The sequence below is a fragment of the Rattus norvegicus genome, chromosome 7, assembly GCF_036323735.1.
Source record: "Rattus norvegicus strain BN/NHsdMcwi chromosome 7, GRCr8, whole genome shotgun sequence".
NCBI classification, from domain to species: Eukaryota; Metazoa; Chordata; class Mammalia; order Rodentia; family Muridae; genus Rattus; species Rattus norvegicus.
The window spans coordinates 53,970,527-53,989,277 of NC_086025.1; the positions used below are offsets into that span (position 1 = coordinate 53,970,527).

The following is an 18,751-nucleotide window of genomic DNA, read 5'->3' on the forward strand; positions in this document are numbered from 1 at the left end:
TCCCAAGGATTCCTTGGTTGAGAAGGGGCAGGCCAGCTAGTCTGGGGTACACAGTGCAAAACCAGAAGTAAGGCAGGTCCGTCTCAGCAAGGAGGAAAAGGGGAACACTGATCCCTGAACATTGTCATCTGACCTCCACACATGGGCCATGGCAGGAACGTACCTTCCCACACCACCCTGTTAATAAAATTAAATTAAAAAGCTCAGGTTCCACGTTTGTATGCAATTTAATCCTGAGAAGACATTTTCTTTAGTAATTTGTCCTTGAAAAAAAAAAAAACCTGAAAGAAAACAGGTAAAAATTTCACAGCCAATGATATGCTTAAGACCACTCTATAAACATTAAAATAAAGGTGTTTGTTATTAGAGCAAATCTGTTCTTGGAATGCAAAGACACAGTGGGAACAGTGTACAGCTGACCCAGGGTTTCTCACTATGTTGGTTATAAACGTATTCAGAAGCACACATCTAAATATAGTCAGTGTCTTCCTCACGAAACTCACTCACCATGAGGTGGTGGCACTGCGTGCTCCCCCATTGAGTGGTAGCTCCGGACCATTGACCACTTGGTTATTTCCTAACTTTGTCTCTCTTGCACAGTTAGGATTTTATAAAGCATCTCAAGTTATTCTGAATGTACAAGGCTCAGAAATGAGTTGTATAATCACCCAGCTTGAGAGTGTGAAGGACGCGTGGAGAGCCGCTCCTCCTCAGTCTATCAAACTTTATAGGTGAGAAAACCAAGGCTCGTGTAAGCAAGCAGTACTTTTCTGATCAATTGCTTTTAATTCCCTATTTTAATGGCTTTCAAAGTGTGTTTCACAGAGCTCTCTACTCATTTGAACTCGGGCTGTTCTTCTGTCTTTAAAATGCTAAGGGTAAAAATACACACCCCAGAATTAGAATATATCCATTCAGTGTCATAAGTATAGCATATTTACTTTTTCTGAGCAACAGTCTCTCTCTCTCTCTCTCTCTCTCTCTCTCTCTCTCTCTCTCTCTCTCTAGTGTGTGGATGTATGTACGTATGTGTGTGTATGTGTGTACGTATATATATGTGTGTGTTTGTGCGTCTGTGTGTGTGAGAGTATATGTGAGTGTGTGTGTGTCTGTGTGTGTATGAGTGTGTGTGTATGTGTGTGTGAGAGTATATGTGAGTGTGTGTGTGTCTGTGTGTGTATGAGAGTGTGTGTGTGTGTGTGTACGTATGTGTGTGTATGTGTGTATGTATGTATATGTGTGTTTGTGCGTCTGTGTGTGTGAGAGTGTATGTGAGTGTGTGTGTATGTGTGTGTATGTGTGTGTGTATGTGTGTGTGTGTGTTATTGCTTTACCCATTAACAAAACCCCTAATTATTTAATCAGACAATGTCCCAGCCTCCAAGCAGAGAACATCGTGGCCACTCATTACTGTTTCTTACTTGCTACAAATGGATAAAACGGAGACAAACATGTACCAAGACTTAGGACAAACTGCTGTGCAGATGCGATCTGTATCCAAACCCAATTAAAAGCAAGACCCCTCAGGGTAGGTAGGCAAAGTCACTCTCTCTTTGCAGGCTGGCAAAACTGAGACAGAGAAGCTGAGCCACTTCCCCAAGACACACAGTAGATCAAGGGCAGAGAAGTGTAAATCCACACACCGAGTGTCACACAGTCGCTGCCTTTAAGCAACTCTTAATCTGCAAGAGGTGGACTTCAAGTACCTCATCTATCATCCGACTCTGGGAGTATGAGGAAAGCAACCTCAGTGGTGTGGGACACAGAAAGGAAGCAGGTAAGGACAGCAGCCAAGGTGTAAGGCGATACAGGGACAACTGAGGCATGGAAACCCTCGGAATCATAGGATGAGGAAATGGCTGGGTCCAGCTTCCTCCTAGAGCCACTGTGCAGTGCCAGTGTCCAATAGTGAAAATGACCAGATTGTCCCCAGATGAGGGGACAGGGTGAGAGGATCAAAGGCATCATGGGAAACAGAGCCATTGGTGTGGAGCAGAGCAGGCAGTGAGAAAGCTGAAACATTTCCTGCTTCTCCTATGTCAACAAAGCACACACTCGCTCTCTCACACTCAGCTCTCCAACCTCACTGGCCTTAGAGTTATCAAACACATGAAGTCTCCTAGCCTCAGAAACCATGTATCCCACAGTGCCTCACTCTGACACTGTCTTCCTCTTCCTTGCTTGGACCTAGCTAACCACTGAGCCACACCTCTGTTTGTACCACTGTGGTTCACTCGGTCTACAATTCCCCATCCTGGCATAAGATCTCAAAGCAGGACCTGCGTGTCTTCCTTCACTGCTTCACCTGACTTGTAACTTGTAAGTTATACACTCCTGTCGCTGTAAACTACTGGCTCCAGGAAGGCGGAGACCTTGTCTGTTTTGTGATTGTTTCCTATCTATCTATCTATCTATCTATCTATCTATCTATCTATCTATCTATCTATCTATCTATCTATCTATCTATTTACCAACCAACCCACCCATCTATCTCTTGGCTTACGACTGGAATGTTACTCAGAACTTGAAGCTGGATAAGAAGTAGAAAAAAAATTAACCAGGAGGATGATGATAGGATTAAATATCTTCTTAAAAGTGAGACACAACCCAATCAAGGAAAAACAGTTAAGACAAGGAACAAGGCTAACCAGACCAACAAGGTCAGAGAAGGGGAAGCCCTGCCCTCGGAAGGGAGTCGTCCATTGTTCGCCTCCGACCTTAATTAGCAGGGAAACGGAGAAAGTAGAATACAGATAATAAGCCATCCTACCTGAACACAAACTATAGATAAAGAAATCTACACGTTAGAAAGTGGCGGGCACCACGGGTTAGGGAGGCAAACTAATGTCAGGTAATAAGAGACCATGACGGATGTAGCCGTGGGATGAAGTTGCCCAGAGAATGGACTAACCTTCCATTGCTGTCTAGCTCTGCAGATTCCCCTCCCGAACCGCAGTTCACCTCGCTAAGGCTTAAACACTGGAAACGCCAGATTCCAATAGTCTCTATCTCACATTTTAAAAATAACACCCGTTTCTCGAAAATGGAAATTCCTGGTAACTATGCCTCTTAATTTCCTGCAATTGTGTGAAACCTAAAGGCCGCTTTAAATATAAAGTTCACCTTATCGAGAGCATCTGGGAGTAGATACCGTGAGTCTATTTTAACTTCTCATGCGGCAGTAGTAAGAAACGCAACTGGGGTGGATGGCACCGGGGAACTGCTATCTCACGCGCCCAACAACACCCCTGTTTTCTCCCGCTTATGCCAGGATCCCAGAGTCACTTGAGAAGGGTGTCTTGCCGCCAAGCAGGAATAACTAGCCTTACTTCTACCTTTACTCGACAGTTTGCAGACAGGTCGGTGGCACGAGGGATACGGAGAGGTGACAGGTTTGAACTACTGTGCTAAGATCACCACAAGAGGTATCAGTAATATAATCAGAAATGCTTATTTGGTCTTGGCCCTGAATTCTGGGCAGAGTTCCTAAAAGCTTTCTAACAGGGTCCTAGGGGTGATCGAGGCCCCTGTCGTGGTTCACAGGAAACCCTTCCTCCCTTCCTATCCGACTAGATTTTATGCTAATGAGGTGGCTCTGGGAGGGTGGGTCTGTTGCTTACAGAGGAACCAACTTGTGGTCAAAGAGCTACAAAACTCAGCACTTCCCTCCGACCCCAAGGAAGGGACAGGAGCCACAGGTTGATTCAGTCACCAATTATGTCTACAAAATGGGAGAGCCCTGAATGGGGTTCAGAGATCCACTGAGCACAGCCATGTGCCTGAACGCTGTCGTGCGGGACAGAGTGTCCAACTGCTCTGTCTACATTCCCAGGGCAGCTTCTGGGCTGTGTCTTTGGTAATAACGTGGCATTGTGAGTGAGTGTTCTCTGAGCCCCGAGAGCCCAAGAAGGAGAGCCCGGAGGACACCCACCCTGACCCCCGGCCCTACGCACGGTGGCCAGATGTGCAGGAGGAACCTTGGTATAACAGTTTGGCATCAGCATCAAGTAAGTGTGGGGAGGCTGAGTGAGCGCTTGAGCTCGTGGGATTTGATGCCAAGTCCGGGTTATGTCAACACCAAACTGGACTGAACGGCAGGGCATTGTGGAGCTGGGAAGGAACTGAGACTGCTCAAGCTGAGGACCCTGTAGAGTTAGCATCGGGGATACAGTGAGCGTAGCGAATATAACAAGGAATGAGAGCACTGTCTTCTTTTCTTTTCTTTTTTTTTCTTTTTTTTTTCCTTTTTTTCTTTATTAACTTGAGTATTTCTTATATACATTTCGAGTGTTATTCCCTTTCCCGGTTTCCGGGTCAACATCCCCCAACCCCTCCCCCTCCCCTTCCTTATGGGTATTCCCCTCCCAACCCTCCCCCCATTGCCACCCTCCCCCCATAGTCTAGTTCACTGGGGGTTCAGTCTTAGCAGGACCCAGGGCTTCCCCTTCCACTGGTGCTCTTACTAGGCTATTCATTGCTACCTATGAGGTCAGAGTCCAGGGTCAGTCCATGTATAGTCTTTAGGTAGTGGCTTAGTCCCTGGGAGCTCTGGTTGCTTGGCATTGTTGTACATATGGGGTCTCGAGCCCCTTCGAGCTCTTCCAGTTCTTTCTCTGATTCCTTCAGCGGGGGCCCTGTTCTCAGTTCCGTGGTTTGAGAGCTCTGTTTCCTTTTGAGTATGTGCTATGAGGTCCAGGACTAGTTCCTATCAGATGGTTGCCACTACCGGGGAAGGACGGTCCTTCTGGACTGCTGCTGGTGCTGGTGGTATACAGGATCCAAGCTTGCAGGAGAGGCAGTCCTTTACAGAACAGAGCAGAGTGGGGAGTGGGGGAAAGTTAACAGGCTCTTCATCAGCTGGGAGGGGCTGTGGGGAGGGGGCAGGGTGGTTTGTCTGACCTGCCTTCTGAAATCAGTGCCTGGCCCAGAGCGGGAGCTTTGGGAGGCACTGGGTTGTGTGTGTGGCTCAGTACTGTGTGCGCTGACCACTGGAAATTGTTCCCTGTCCCGGCTCTCACCTCCCAAGAAAAGGGTGAGACTTACTAAACTCTCCACTCCTCCGTCTCATTTTCCTAGGCAGTGTTCCAATTTTACCGCGTGCACGTCACATGCTCAATTCCCTTTCTCCCCCTGATCGGTTTGACCCTGTGACAGGTTCGTTTCTCTATCTGCGATCTCGCCGCCCTTCCCAACATACCTGGTTCATCCCCAGACTTTGAGTTTACTGTGGTAAGGGTTTTAACAGGAGCTCTAACTGCTCAACAGATATTTTTATTGGCTTGAATTATTCTTATACAATATATTTAGATCATAGTCTTTCCCCTCACCCAACTCCTACATCCTGCCAACTTTCCTACCCACCTAAGCCAATGTTCTGCCTCTCTCAAATAAAAACCAAAACAGGGCTGGAGAGATGGCTCAGCGGTTAAGAGCACTGACTGCTCTTCCAGCAGTCCTGAGTTCAAATCCCAGCAACCACATGGTGACCATCTGTAATGGGATTTGATGCCCACTTCTGGTGTGTCTGAAGACAGCTATAATGTGTGTGTGTGTGTGTGTGTGTGTGTGTGTGTGTGTGTGTAATAAAAAATATTAAAAAATCAAAACAAACACAACCACTCCCCCAACACACACACACACACACACACACACACACACACGCACGCACACATGCACGCACAGATGCAGTCTAAAGTCTGTTTCGCATTGACTAACTTCTCCTGAGCATGTTACCTGCCTTGGTGTATAGTTTATATATCCAGGGTCACTCCACTGAAGAGAACTGATTTTTTCCTTCCCCGCAGGTATCAATGGCAAATGGCTTCTTGGTTAAGGGTGGAACTTTGTGCCTCCTTTCCCCATCTCTGTGCTGGGATTTTGAGGTATTTGAACTTGTGTACCTGCTGCCACAGCCTGTATGTTCATACGTGCGCCAGCCCTACTGTAGCCTGACAAACTTTTAAGCATACACTACCCTGCAGTGTGACAGTGGGTACGTTGCTGTACCCAGATCTGTAGCTGTTATTCATCACCAGAGGAAAACTTCACGTCTGTAGATCAAGGGCTACTCGGTCACCTATGAACTGGAGTATCTCAAACACCTAACACAACAGAGTATTTGCTCTCCTGTGACCGACTTATTTCAAGGAACACAATACCCCCAAAGTTCCCCCGTGCTGCCACATTCTTTTAAACTTTATTTGTGTATTGTTTGTGCACACACATGTATGTGTGGGGGTGCGTTCTCCATGGCATGCATGTGGAGGTCAAAGGACAGTTTGCAGGGGTCAATTCTCCCCCCTCTGCCATGAAATTTCCGGACACTGAACTCAAGCCTGAGTTGTTCTGAATGCAGAGAACTTTCAAGTTTGGTGCACTGGCTAATTGGCCCTCACGGTTGCAACTTGGCCAAATATAAAATGATTCCCAACCCCGTACGCTGAGGCAGGACCTATTGTGGCCAAAGCCAGAGCTCCTGAGAACAGTTGCTAGCAGCCTCCTCCTCTTCCAGGATTCCCTTCAGGACAGCATTTTCGTTCAAAGTGCTGCCCTCTCTTGAATTTCCCCTCGCCCTCTGGCCATGCTTCCTCCATCTCCTTCCCTATGACTGAAGTGTAGCCAATCCACATTTCTCTTCTCCTTGTGTTCCCAGCATGCGTTCTCTTTGCCCCAACACCAGCTTGTGTGCCCAGGTGTTGCAGATCTGTGTGTGACCCTGCTTCTCATCTCCTGTTCCTGAACTTTCAGTTCAAGCGTCTAGCTTTTCTGAAACACCCCCGGGGTAGCTTAGGAGTGAGTGCCTCCAATTCCGCACCATCACAGTCAGACTATACTTTTCTCTCAGGAGAAGTTTAACACCTTCCTTTTCCCTCACCATATACATTGCCTGGAAGGTCTGCTGGTCCTCACTCTGAAATGCTTTTTGTATACAGTATCCCTGTTTGGTATTGCTCCCCCCCCATTATCACCTCCTCCTCCTCCCCCACCGTCACTTAGGCCCCCAAAGACCTTTATCTAAACCAGCAGATGGCTAAGAGAAGGATTCCTGGAAATCAGACCAACTGATTTTTTTTAATGACTGGCTATACGCCCTGGGTCAACTACATAACTCTTTTTTTTTCTTTTTTTGGAGCTGGGGGCCGAACCCAGGGCCTTGTGCTTGCTAGGCAAGCGCTCTACCACTGAGCTAAATCCCCAACCCCAGCTACATAACTCTTTAAGCCTCAGTTTCCTCCCTGTGAGCTGAATGCAATTACTGCTTACAGCCACTATAGACTGTGTCTTCGGGCCAGTATTCTCCTTCCTGCCCGCCTTTCACTCACCCTCTATTCAACACTCAACACGGCAAAGGACACTGGAAAACTCGGTTACTTCCCCACTACGAAACTCTACTTATATCAGTCTTCGGTTAAGAATAAAATTTAAAAAGGCTTCGCCTGACCACTTATTGCTTGTGTTACAAAAAACGATGTCTTTAGCGTGATGTTAACAACCCTGTAGAACTCTAACCCCAAGGCTACCAATCAACTGTCTTACAAACGAACACACCTAAGACGCCCTGTTCTCGAGCCTTGGCTGTTGGAGTGCAGCCTCCCCATTTCAAGGTCTTGCCCTTTTGTATCTCCAGCCGATGACATCATACTTGACTGCATAGCACCTGTTTCCATCAATGAATGCTCATCCTGTGGCAGCAGAGAAATTGCAGGGACTGGGCTAGGCACCAAGGTATGCTCTTGAACAAGCATACAGTTGGGCTAGGGAGGTGGGCACACAGCGTGTAGCAAGAGAAAGATGTATGTGGCTGATGTTTGTTGAAATGCTGCTGCCTGGGCTGACCATTGGGGAGTCTCACATAATTAGCCAATGACGCTTATTGTTATTATTATTTTCAAGCTTTTTAAAAACGATTTATTTATTCTATGTAAGTACACGGTAACTGTCTTCAGACACACCAGAGAGGGCATTGGATCCCATTACAGATGGTTGTGAATCACCACATGGTTGCTGGGAATTGAACTCAGGACCTTGGTAAGAGCAGTCAGTGCTCTTAACTAGTGAACCATCTCTCCAGCCTTATTGTCAAGCTTCTTTTTTTACGTATATGAGTGTTTTGCTTGTGTGTGTATCTGCACCACCTGTGTGCCTGCTGCCCCAGAGGCCAGAAGAGAGTGTCAGATCCCTTGGAAGTTGAATTACAGGTGATTGTGAGATGAACTGCCACGTGGGTGCTGGGAATCGAGCCTCTGTCCTCTGAAAGAGCAGCCAGTGCTCTTATCCGCTGAGCCACCTCTCCAGCCCCACTGATGCCGTGTAAAAAGCTCCTTTTGTCTCTTCTGTGTCATCGACCATCTTGGATCTGCCCTTCCCCTCACGTCACTTAAGTGACACTGCCTACTGTGCCTCATGGGTATCTTCCAGGTAGTCCTTCCTGTGATTTGTTTAGGGCTAGAGAAGGAACTGATCGTGTGAAATTTGCTAGTATCCAGAACGGCACATTTTGCAGGCGGATACTCCTGTGTCGGCAACACGCAGAACTGTGGGAAGCTCTGTCAACACACTATGAACGCTGCCGGCTTTGTCGCTTGCCTAGACCGGTAGAACATGTCAGAGGTGATGCCTCTCCTAAGTCTAGAGCTGAGGTCTTCTTTCCGTGAGCAAAGCTGCCTTGCTGTAAGGAAGATACTCTAGCTTTCCGAACGCCGAGGTCCCTGTTCTGGAGAACACTGAAGAACTTTATCAATACTTAAAGGAGAGGTGAGAACCTTTATCAAACACCGTATCCGTCTCGGACCACACACCTCTCTGCATTTGCAGCTAGCTGCACGCGAGTCCTGCCAACTCACAGAAGCATGAGAGACCCCGTCACTTCAGTAAACTGTGAGATTTCAGGTGCTTTACTGTGGGACAGCATGCACCTGACATAGAGACCATGCCTCGACAGGCCTGACTTTATTCAGAGAACTCTAAGTGACCGATTAGACTCCTGTGCTAGAGAGCTGGCCTGAGTAACTGCATGGAGGGTGGCTTCAAGTGGCACAGTGACAGGCATTATTAGACTATGACAGCTGAGAGAAAAAAATCCAGATCTGATCCAAGAGTCACACAGAGGGATGGCCACAGGATGCTGAAGGCAGAGAATAAAGAAGGAAACTAAGAGCCACTTAGACCGTTCTGGGCAAGAAGGACAAATGAATGACGGTACCATTCACTGAGAGAGATCGGGAGAGGTCAAAGTCACTGTGGAGCACCCAACAATAAATGCTGAAAATTAACTTGGTGAACCTACTCTAGGTGGGCAGGCAAGTGTTCTGTTCCATGGCCACCTTGCTATGGTAAGGACGGTGTAGCTTCTAAGGCACTCGAGGCTTTGATGGCGTGCACACTTACTGATGTTTTCCCAGTAATTTGTTGTTTATTCACTTTACATCCCCAATGTGGCCCCTTCCCTCCTCTCCTCCCAGTCCCACCCTTGCAAACCCTTCCCCCATTACCACCTCCCCTTCTCTGAGAAGGGGAAGCCCTCCCCCCACCCATACCATCCCACCCTGGTACATATTTGGATGTTTCGTCAGAATAGAAAAGACAAAAACACTGGTGAAGTCTGAATACTGGCAAATCTGCACACTGCTTAGTGTGTAAGTCTTACAGCACACTGACAGTGCACAATGTTCTTCAGCAAAGGTGCCGCCATTTGTAATATATCCACAGGTAAGTGTAGGGTACAGGTACTCCCTCTCCCCACCCTCCCACTCCCTCCCTCTTCCTTCCTTCTCTCCCTCCCTCTTTCCATCCCTCTGTCCTTCCCTCCTTCCCTCCTTCCTCCCATCCTCCCCACTCATTTTAGTCCCCTCATGTTCTGTCTATGGCTCCCATCTCATAGAGCAGGAAGTGGCCTTTTAATGCTGGAGATTATAGGCCACAAAGAACTTGAAGTTATCTCCCAGTGGCACGTTCCTCCAAGTGGGCACGAACTATGGTTTACTCATGCAATAAATCGCACAAACAACCAACATTAACATGCTCATACGGATACCGGTTTACCTTTGATGTTGATTAAAATAGCAAGTGAATGGCTGGGAACCGATCTCATCTTTCCAATACTGTTGCCAGTTCATGACACTTTCCGAGTTCTTCTGGTTTTCTCTCTTACAGGGCGGGATATAGGAGCACTGGCCAAACAGAACACAGAGAGGAAAGCTATGACTACACAGGATAGTCAAAGGGAGACTTTCTATTCCTCAAATGCTTTGCTTTATTATAGTTTGTGGTCTGGGACGGACGAGGAGGCGGCCATAGTCAGGGTTAATATGGGATACCCATCCCAGTGGTCACCAATGTGCTAGTGTCCCTACTATGCGTCGTGGTTTCCCCTGTCATATTCTGCCTACCATTCTGATATCAAGACAGGAAAAGGTTCTCGACAGCGTCCAAGACAGCCTTCTCATGAGCAGATCATCACAAAACCATCTGAAAGTGTCCGACCCATCTTGGGAATTGCCGACTTGCTGACTGTTCATGGGCCCCCATAGCCATTCCTTCTTCTACAGAGATGGGCATTTTACAGATGACAAATCTAGTTTTGACATAATCTCTAGCTACAACCAAATTGACACTGCCTAACTATATTTTAAAATTTCCAATTCGGAACAATGGCAACCAACAAACAACCCAATCCAGTCGCAAAACCATCTTCAGTCACTAAAAAATAAGGACATTTTATAGACAGCAAGTCACAAGGTTATAGCAAATTGGAAATGTAATACGCTTTGTCTTTGTGGGGACCTGTAGGTTAACATCCGGAGGGAAAGCGGGGCAGGGTCATTTGCATTCCCAACGCCTGTCTGTGAGTCTTTGCTTTTCCTTAGCAACCAACAGCTCCTGCTGCTCTTGGGATAGCTCTTTACCCTCAGAAGGTCAACAGTGACTCAGTGGGGATTCCTCACCAGTACATAATCAATGGGTATATAATCGATGGATATATAATCAATGGACTTTGCTAACGGGTGGCTTTCCTAGCCAGTAGCTGACAAAGTTGTTCCCTCGAGTGGACTTGACCAGGCGGTACCGATTCAGCAAGGCTGAAAAACTGCTCTTAGCTCCAGATGTTAAAGGCAATGCTTTCTCTGTGTCAGCTCCTCTTGAGGATGAACATCCCAGCTCCTACCAATTGTTAGTAAGTCAGACATCCTAGCACAGACCTAAGGGGCCCGAACCTGTGTACTTCACTTCTTACCCCGTGCCCCCCCCATGATCTCCACTTTATGGATAACACACTGCCACCCCTCTTAGGTATGCAACTAGACCCCGAGACTCCATCAAAGGCTCCTCTGAGGTGTTTGCCAAGGTGTTTGCCATCGAGGAAGAACACCACTTTTACAGTATGATTTGACGCCCACTGATTCCTTCATTCTCATATCCGTTTATTTACTCTTGTCTCTGTGTGTGCCTGGGTGTGTTGGTGCGTGCGTGCATCCGTGCACACATGTGTGGACGTCAGAGGACAGCCTCCGTGTCCTTCATCAGGCACCTTCCACATTTTGTTTAAGAGAGTTTCTCATTGGTTTGGAACTTTGCCAAAGAGCCAAGGCCAGCTGACCAGGGATCTCGAGGGACCCATCTGTCTTCACATCCTTTCTCACTATTGTGGGCTTTACAAAAGCGTGCCACTTGGTCCAGATTTTCACGTAGGCTCTGGAGATCCGAACTCATGACCTCACGATGGCAAGACAGGTGCTTTGCTGACTACAGCGTCTCCCCAGCACTGCCCCCTTTGTCTGTTTGAGACAGGACCTTGCCATGTAGCTCTGGCTGCCATGGAACTTGCCCCAAAGCTTAGGCTGGCATTGAACTCAGGGCACTTCTCCGAGTGCTAGGGTTCCAGGTATGTGCCACACCACACCTGGCCCGACTGGTTTACTTGCAGCATGTAATTTCACGATGCTTTCTTCCCATCGCTTTCTGTTAAAATTCAAAATTTGGATCATGCTGCGCACGGCGCTTCAGCCTAACCCCTGCCTGCCTGTCCTCACGGGGTTCTGGGAGACAGCCAAACATGGCACTTGCTCCTTAGAGCTGCCACATGCTGCCACACTTAACCACCCAGCACAGGCTGCTTGCCTCTGGTCAGTGCTCTCTGTCCTCCGTCACCTTCTTTAGTGTTCCTATCTGTAGTAGCCTTCTCAGTCCACATCAAATGCCACTCCCTGTGTTGACCCAGGAGTCAATCCCATGAACTCACAGCTAGACTCATATTTGTCTGCTTATGTCAGGCTCCCTCTCCGACTGGTGAATCGAGAGCAAGGGTTCTTATTATTTTTTTTTCTGTATGTTCACCCTAGGGATTATACATGGTTCCTGCATGTTGACTGGATGGGTCTATAACACACAAAGACAGGTTTTCCTCAAGTTAACAAAGCTACTTTCCCAAGTTAAGCATTTTAAATTATATGAATGCAAATACACTTCAAACTGTAGTAGATTTCATCATCCCCCACCATATATAACATATTCATGTTACATAAAATCGGATTTTCACCACTGAACAGTGAATGCTAATGCATACACACCCCGCTCCCCTTCTATGTCTAAGGGAACAGTACACTTTTGTGGAAGTGTCTGGATTCTGAGGTTTTCTTAAAGCTGCAGTCAGGCTTAAAAGCCACAGATATCAGTATTTGGGGCTTCAGTCTTATGATCTGTTTGCTGTCTAGTCTCGGGTAAATTAGCTTTTTCTGGGTATCCTTTTTTCCTCCCTTTAGTCTGTATAACCTCCAAAATAATTTTTAGCTCCTGCTTCTGACTTTCCTCTTGGAGGTACATCAAGAAACAACCCGGCAGAAGCTGACTGCAAACAGTGTTACAGCGTTTTCCACCAGAAGCGATCCTGCCACTTCAGAGACCGTGGGAAAACTTGATTGAGCCACCATCGCTGCTGGCAAAAAGGATCAGAGTGGCCGGTCCTGCCCTTCGGCTGGTACTTTAACTACGTGAGCAAATATTTGCAAGAAGACCATGATTGTCCCACTTCCCTCATAAACCATGTTAGATATTCCCTTCCCTTGGTCAGAGTGAGATTAGGTGCCAGTTCCAGTCTTGGAGGCAGAAGCAGTGAGGTGAGACCATCTAAGAGCTCATCAGGATCCTTTCACAACGGGCACCATTGACACAACAGGCACACTAGACATTTCAGGAGATAATCAAGTGTCGCTGAAACACACTGAAGGCATCCAGCACTTAACTCGGTTTGAATTATTTACTACCCAGTTTTGGGGAACGAAACGGGTTTAAAAAACCTATCTCTCTACCAGACTGCAACTCCAGGATTTGACCGAGGGAACCACACCCATGTTTCTGGAAACATCAGGGGAAAGACGTCCATCAAGTTTCCTAGTGGGCAAGCTGTGACTTCATATGGAATGAAAGAAGGGCCTGGCTGTGTGGAGCACACAGGGAGTTGTTAGCACACAGATGGACTCTCAATGCAGATTACATTCTTTTCACACCAAGAAAAGGAAGCCTGAGGTAATTTCCCCGTGGCCTATGTTCTTCCCATGGGTTAGATGATGAGTCTTTAACTCTCTAGCAAGTTGGTAAAGTCAATGTTGCCGTGAAAGGAAGGATAACGTTTAAAAGGGGCATCCTCAGGTTCTTAAAAAAAATCATTATTTTTCCCCCTCCTCTCACACCTTGACTGCCCAGGTTATTTATTTCTGAACGTTTTCTGAAGCCTGTCTCAGGTCCCTCCTAGAGTCCTCAGCTCTATGTGGAAGATCATTATAGATGAATAGAAATTTAAATTCCATTAAAAAACAGCGTACTTGAAGAGGATTCAAGAAAAGCTGTTACCCAAAGTCTCTCAGTCACTCAGGCTGGATGACGGACAGTGCCACCGGCCGAAGTCAGGGCCTAATTAATCCAAGCGAGCGAGCTTCTTCATCTCCTCTCCAGTATACAGCAGGAGACTGAGGGACAATAAAGTGATTCTGCAGATCAAAGGGCTGGCGGTGAAGCCTGGTGACCCCAGTTTGATCCCCAGAACCCACGTAAAGGGGGACCAAGAGAACCAACTCCAAAACGTTGTCCTCTGACCTAGCAGAACATAGTATACGCCTGTCTATGCCAACCCCCGACATAAATAATGTTTTAAAAAGTAAAAAGCACAGGGAAGTGGGATGGGAAGGTTGAAACTGTTCAAGGTCACAGAGGTCCAAGTGGCGTCCTCCGTACAAACGGCAGAGGAACGCTTGTTGTTGCTCTTTGTTCTTGGTTTGGTTTGGTTTGGTTTGAGGCCAGGTCTCACTCTGGAGTGGAACCCCCTAGCTATGACTGGTGTCAAACTTACTATAAAGTTAAAGACATCCATGACCTTCTCAGGCCTCCATTTCTGCTTCCCTGCCACATGCTGGCTGACAGGAGTGTCTCCACATGAGTTCTACACAGTATTAGCCCCGCCCCTCACTTCCTTCTTGTCCAGATGCCAAGCTCTCCCTATTCCGAGCTTCCTGCTTTGGAACCAAGGACATGCCCTGCTTCTTGCGCCCTCTCTTGGAAAACCAACATTGCATCTCTGGAATCAGTGTGCTTCTCCCAAGGACTGGTGAGGAGGTGATATGCTGCAAGGGCTTGTGACCCTGCTCAGGGAAATGCACTTCTAAGTCTTCCTCCTGCTCTGTCGGATGCAGGATCAGTTTTTGGCAGCATGGCTATAATGTCACTTAGGGGACCAGTCAGATACGATGCCTTTGACAAGGCAATGAGCATCCCCTTAGAGAAACTTCTCCCTGGTGTCCTGACATGTTTGTTTCTCACTTTCAAAGGCGGTATTTCCCAACTTCTTATTCTCACACACAGACCCTCATTCCTGCTGCCTGAAATGGGACGAGACTGCTTTCTTTAAAAAAGGAAGAAAACTCTGCTTTTCCAAAGAGGGGACGAGAGGGAGCATCCAAAGTTCCCAAAGGCAGTGTCAGTGTATCCAGAAAGTGTAGGAAAAAAATGGCATTGGCAGGAAAAGCGGCCAAGATGAACTGATGGCAAATCTCAGCTCAGGGATGCCCCCCCATATGTGGCAATGGGGTGGGCTTGTAGACGATATGGGGACTCTTATCTTCAGGATAAGCCTACAGCCCTCACAAGCCTCAGGGCAAGTTTGGTTTTTGGTGAGACTTGGTTCCTCCAGCAGATGGGTCAGCAATAAAGAGGAATCCTATTCTGTCACTCTGTGTGACTTGGAGGGCAGTGAGTGACCTACCAAAATGATGAAAGGGAGCCTATTTGCTTGAAAATTAACTGGAGGGCTTTGAGAATGGTAACCAACCATAAGAAGGGAGCCTGAGTCGACTTTGCTATAGCCCCATGGTGAGAAGACGGCCCTGGAAGGCAGCTGTAGCCAGTCGTGTGGAGGCAGGGATCAAGTTGGAAAGCGCGTGTGGCATGAGGCTTGGCTCCTATAGTAAACTGTTGAGGGAAAGGAAAGCCTAGCTCTAGATCCTGTAGTTTGACAGCTCAAGGGTAGACCAACTTCTGCAGCCAAAGATCTACTCTCCACCACTAAAGAGCCTGGAACCTCTGAAGCGCCCTTCAGTCTTCTACTCAACATTCATGGCTTCCACCCTCCCGTGGGGCAATTAACCCCTAAGGAATCTTCAAAGCGCAAAGATGGGTTGTCAGTCTCTGCGGCTCTAGGTGCTGGGCTTGCTTCCCGTACTGAACACATTGGGAGGAACACTCACTCACTGATGGTTGGCCACTCTGGGGAGGCTCCCAGGCGCCCGGCCCAAGAAGAGGCTGCCAAGGTAAGCGTGGCCAGCAGAGGCCCCCCAGTATGCGCATACGGAAAACTACGACAGTGAAGTCAGATATGACAGGCAGAGGATGACACAGGCCTGGCACCAACTCACCACAGGAACGCGTCCACAGGAGCACCTGACTACTGAGCATGTCACTGGCGGCCTCCAGAGTGAGAATCCAGAACAAGGCTCCTCCAACACTTCATCGTGGCCGTTTCATCTTCTCACTCTTTTACCCCTCCCCCATTTTCAATATAGTTTCACCAGCACTTTTATTCACATTAAAATGTGCTTTTTAGATTCTTCTTCAAACATTCGTTTAATTTTTGATGGCATATTTTTATTATGAAGTATTATTTTGTTTGCTCTACACTTATCCCTTGATACTTCAGGTAATTTTTGTCGTTGCTTTGTAAAAGAAATTAATAACAATGCGCCATGTTTTAATAATTTTTAGAATTAAAAAAATGTATTCTCTGAGACTTCATACTTGTACGCAGTGTATCTTGGATCACAAGTCTCCTTTCCAATCCTGCAACTTCCCCCAACTCTCCCTCCCAGCTTCAAGTCTTCTTCTATTTCTTTTTTTTTTTTTTTCTCTAATTTTTATTTTTAATTGTGTACATGTATGGCCAAGTGTGGGCACGTGCACGAGTGCAAGTACCCATGGAGGCCAGAAGAGGGAGCTCTCTGGGAGCCGGAACTACAGGAGGTTGTCAGATGCCCAGTGTGGATTCTGGAAACCAAATTCTAGTCCTCTGCAGGAGCAGCAAGTGCTGTTAATTGCTAAGCCAGCAGTCTAGCGGCTCCTCCCTCCTCCCCCTCCTCCTCATCTTAGGGCCGCTATTGTTGTGAAGAAACACCAATGACCATGGTGACTCGTAAAGAAAAACATTTAATAAGTCCCGGCTTACAGTTACAGAGGTTTGGTCCATTATCATCTTGGCAGCACGCGGGCAGACACAGTGCTGGAGAAGGAGCCGAGAGCTCTACATCTTGATCCATAGGCAGTAGCAGGAGGCTGTGTTCCATACTGGGCATAGCTTGAGTATAGGAGACCTCAAAAACTCACTCCCACAGCGATATACCTCCTCCAACAAGGCCATACCTCCTAATAGTGCCACTCCCTATTGGACCATGCATTCAAACACACTAGTCTGTGGGGACCATACCTATTCAAACCATCACGTCTTCCTTTTCTTTTCCCTCTCCTTCTCCTTCATAAATACTGAATCCAAGTAGTGCAGCCTGAACGCCCACAGATATGGGGCCATCCACAACCTAACAGTAGTCACACTCCCAAAGAAAAATTATCACGTTCCCCAGAGGCCATCGATTATCAATAGCTCTTCAGCTAGGGGTGTCCCCCAATGAGCCTGCCCTCATCCAGGCTAGAATGCTGACTGGCTTGATTTTGTGCTTCTCTTATGTAGATAACCACAGCTGCTGTGAGTTCCTGAGTGTGATGACCTTGTCAAGTCCAGAGGACGCATTTCACAGTGTTTCTCCCCATCTTCTGACGTGTATATTACTTCTGTGACCTCTTGCACTATCTTCTCCCAGCCTCGAGGGGGTTCAGCTGAGACAGATGTCTCACTTAAGGCTGCGCACTGAACATCCGTTATCCTCAGCACTTTTACCAGTTGTGTGTCTCTGCAACCATTTCTGCCCATGGCAAAGAGAAGCTCCTCTGACCAAGGCTAGGTCTATGGGTACAAATACCAACACCCAGGGGACATTTTGATGACAGGTTCATTCATCAAAACATCAGTAGCAGATTCCCAGCTAGGGTATGTGACCTTCCCAGATATGGGCTTCCACCAGGCTTACAGCATCACTCCCATCTGCGGATGGAGCTCCAAGTCTAAATTTTAAAAAAGCAGTGTGTTGCAGATCCATACTGTAGCACGCAGTGTCCACTGCTGGGGAAGCCCACTGGCTCAGGAGAACGGACAACGGCTGGGAAGGGTGTAGGGGAAGCGGAGAGGGCTCCAGCAGCATTTCCCTCCTGCTGGTAGGAACGCAAAGACTGCAGCCACCATGTAATGTACACTGTGTACGGCAGTGTGGTGGATGGGTTCTCAAGACAGCGCCAGTAGGGTTGGGGCGACAGCTCAGGGGGTGAAGGTACTCCCTGCGCAAGTCTGACCAGACTCTGACCCCCAGAACCCACTAAAGGTGGACAGAAAGAAGGGACTCCCCAAACTTGTTCTCTGACCTCCACGCAGTCACTGTGACATTGGCCTCCACACATAATAAAATTAAATACGTGAAACAATCTATACCCACTCCAAACAGAAGCACCGTATGATACAGCTATACAACGAGCAAGCATGAATCTAAGTTAACACACCTCAGAGACACTTGTGCACTGTTACACTATTCATAGTCTCTGTGACTGAAAGCAAGCCGACAGACAGGCAGACAGGCAGGCAGGCATACTGCTGGATCAGCAGCTGGGAGCTCACATCCATCTCATCAACAAGCAAGAGGCAGAGAAACCTAGAAGCCTACCCCCAGGGACACACCTCCTTCAACAAGGCCACACCTCCAAATCCTTCCAAAACAATTCCACTGCCCAGAGACCAAGCATTCAAATACATGAGCCTATAGGGGCCATTCTTATTCAAACCACAAAACATGTCTACTCTGATTGACAACTTCTAAAAATTATTTTTAAAAATATTTCTTTATGTGTTTGTGTGCCTGTGCATGTGTGTAAAAGCGTGAAATTGCCAAGGCGCATGCATGAGGTCAAAGGACAACCTGGTAGAGTTGGTTCTCTCCTCCCACCATGTGGGTCCTGAGGATCAATCTCATGATGATTACATTGAAAGTCCGACTCACAGAGCCACCTTGCCTGCCCTGGACCTCTGATTTGTAAGTTTACTGGTCATTTTGATGACATAATTGGAAAACCTCTGTGGACTATAAAGTAAAACGGAGTCACTCGTAGACTCTAC

At 47.4% G+C, this 18,751-nt stretch overlaps 1 protein-coding gene across 1 annotated transcript in view; it reads right to left on the minus strand.

The window, feature by feature from the left end:
* Positions 1 to 18,751, minus strand: part of Kcnmb4 (potassium calcium-activated channel subfamily M regulatory beta subunit 4) — a 52,952-nt gene that overhangs the window by 18,377 nt on the left and 15,824 nt on the right. The window contains exon 2 of the mRNA NM_023960.2: positions 10,042 to 10,169. Coding sequence (NP_076450.1) covers positions 10,042 to 10,169 — 128 coding nt within the window. The remainder of the gene's footprint in view (positions 1 to 10,041; positions 10,170 to 18,751) is intronic.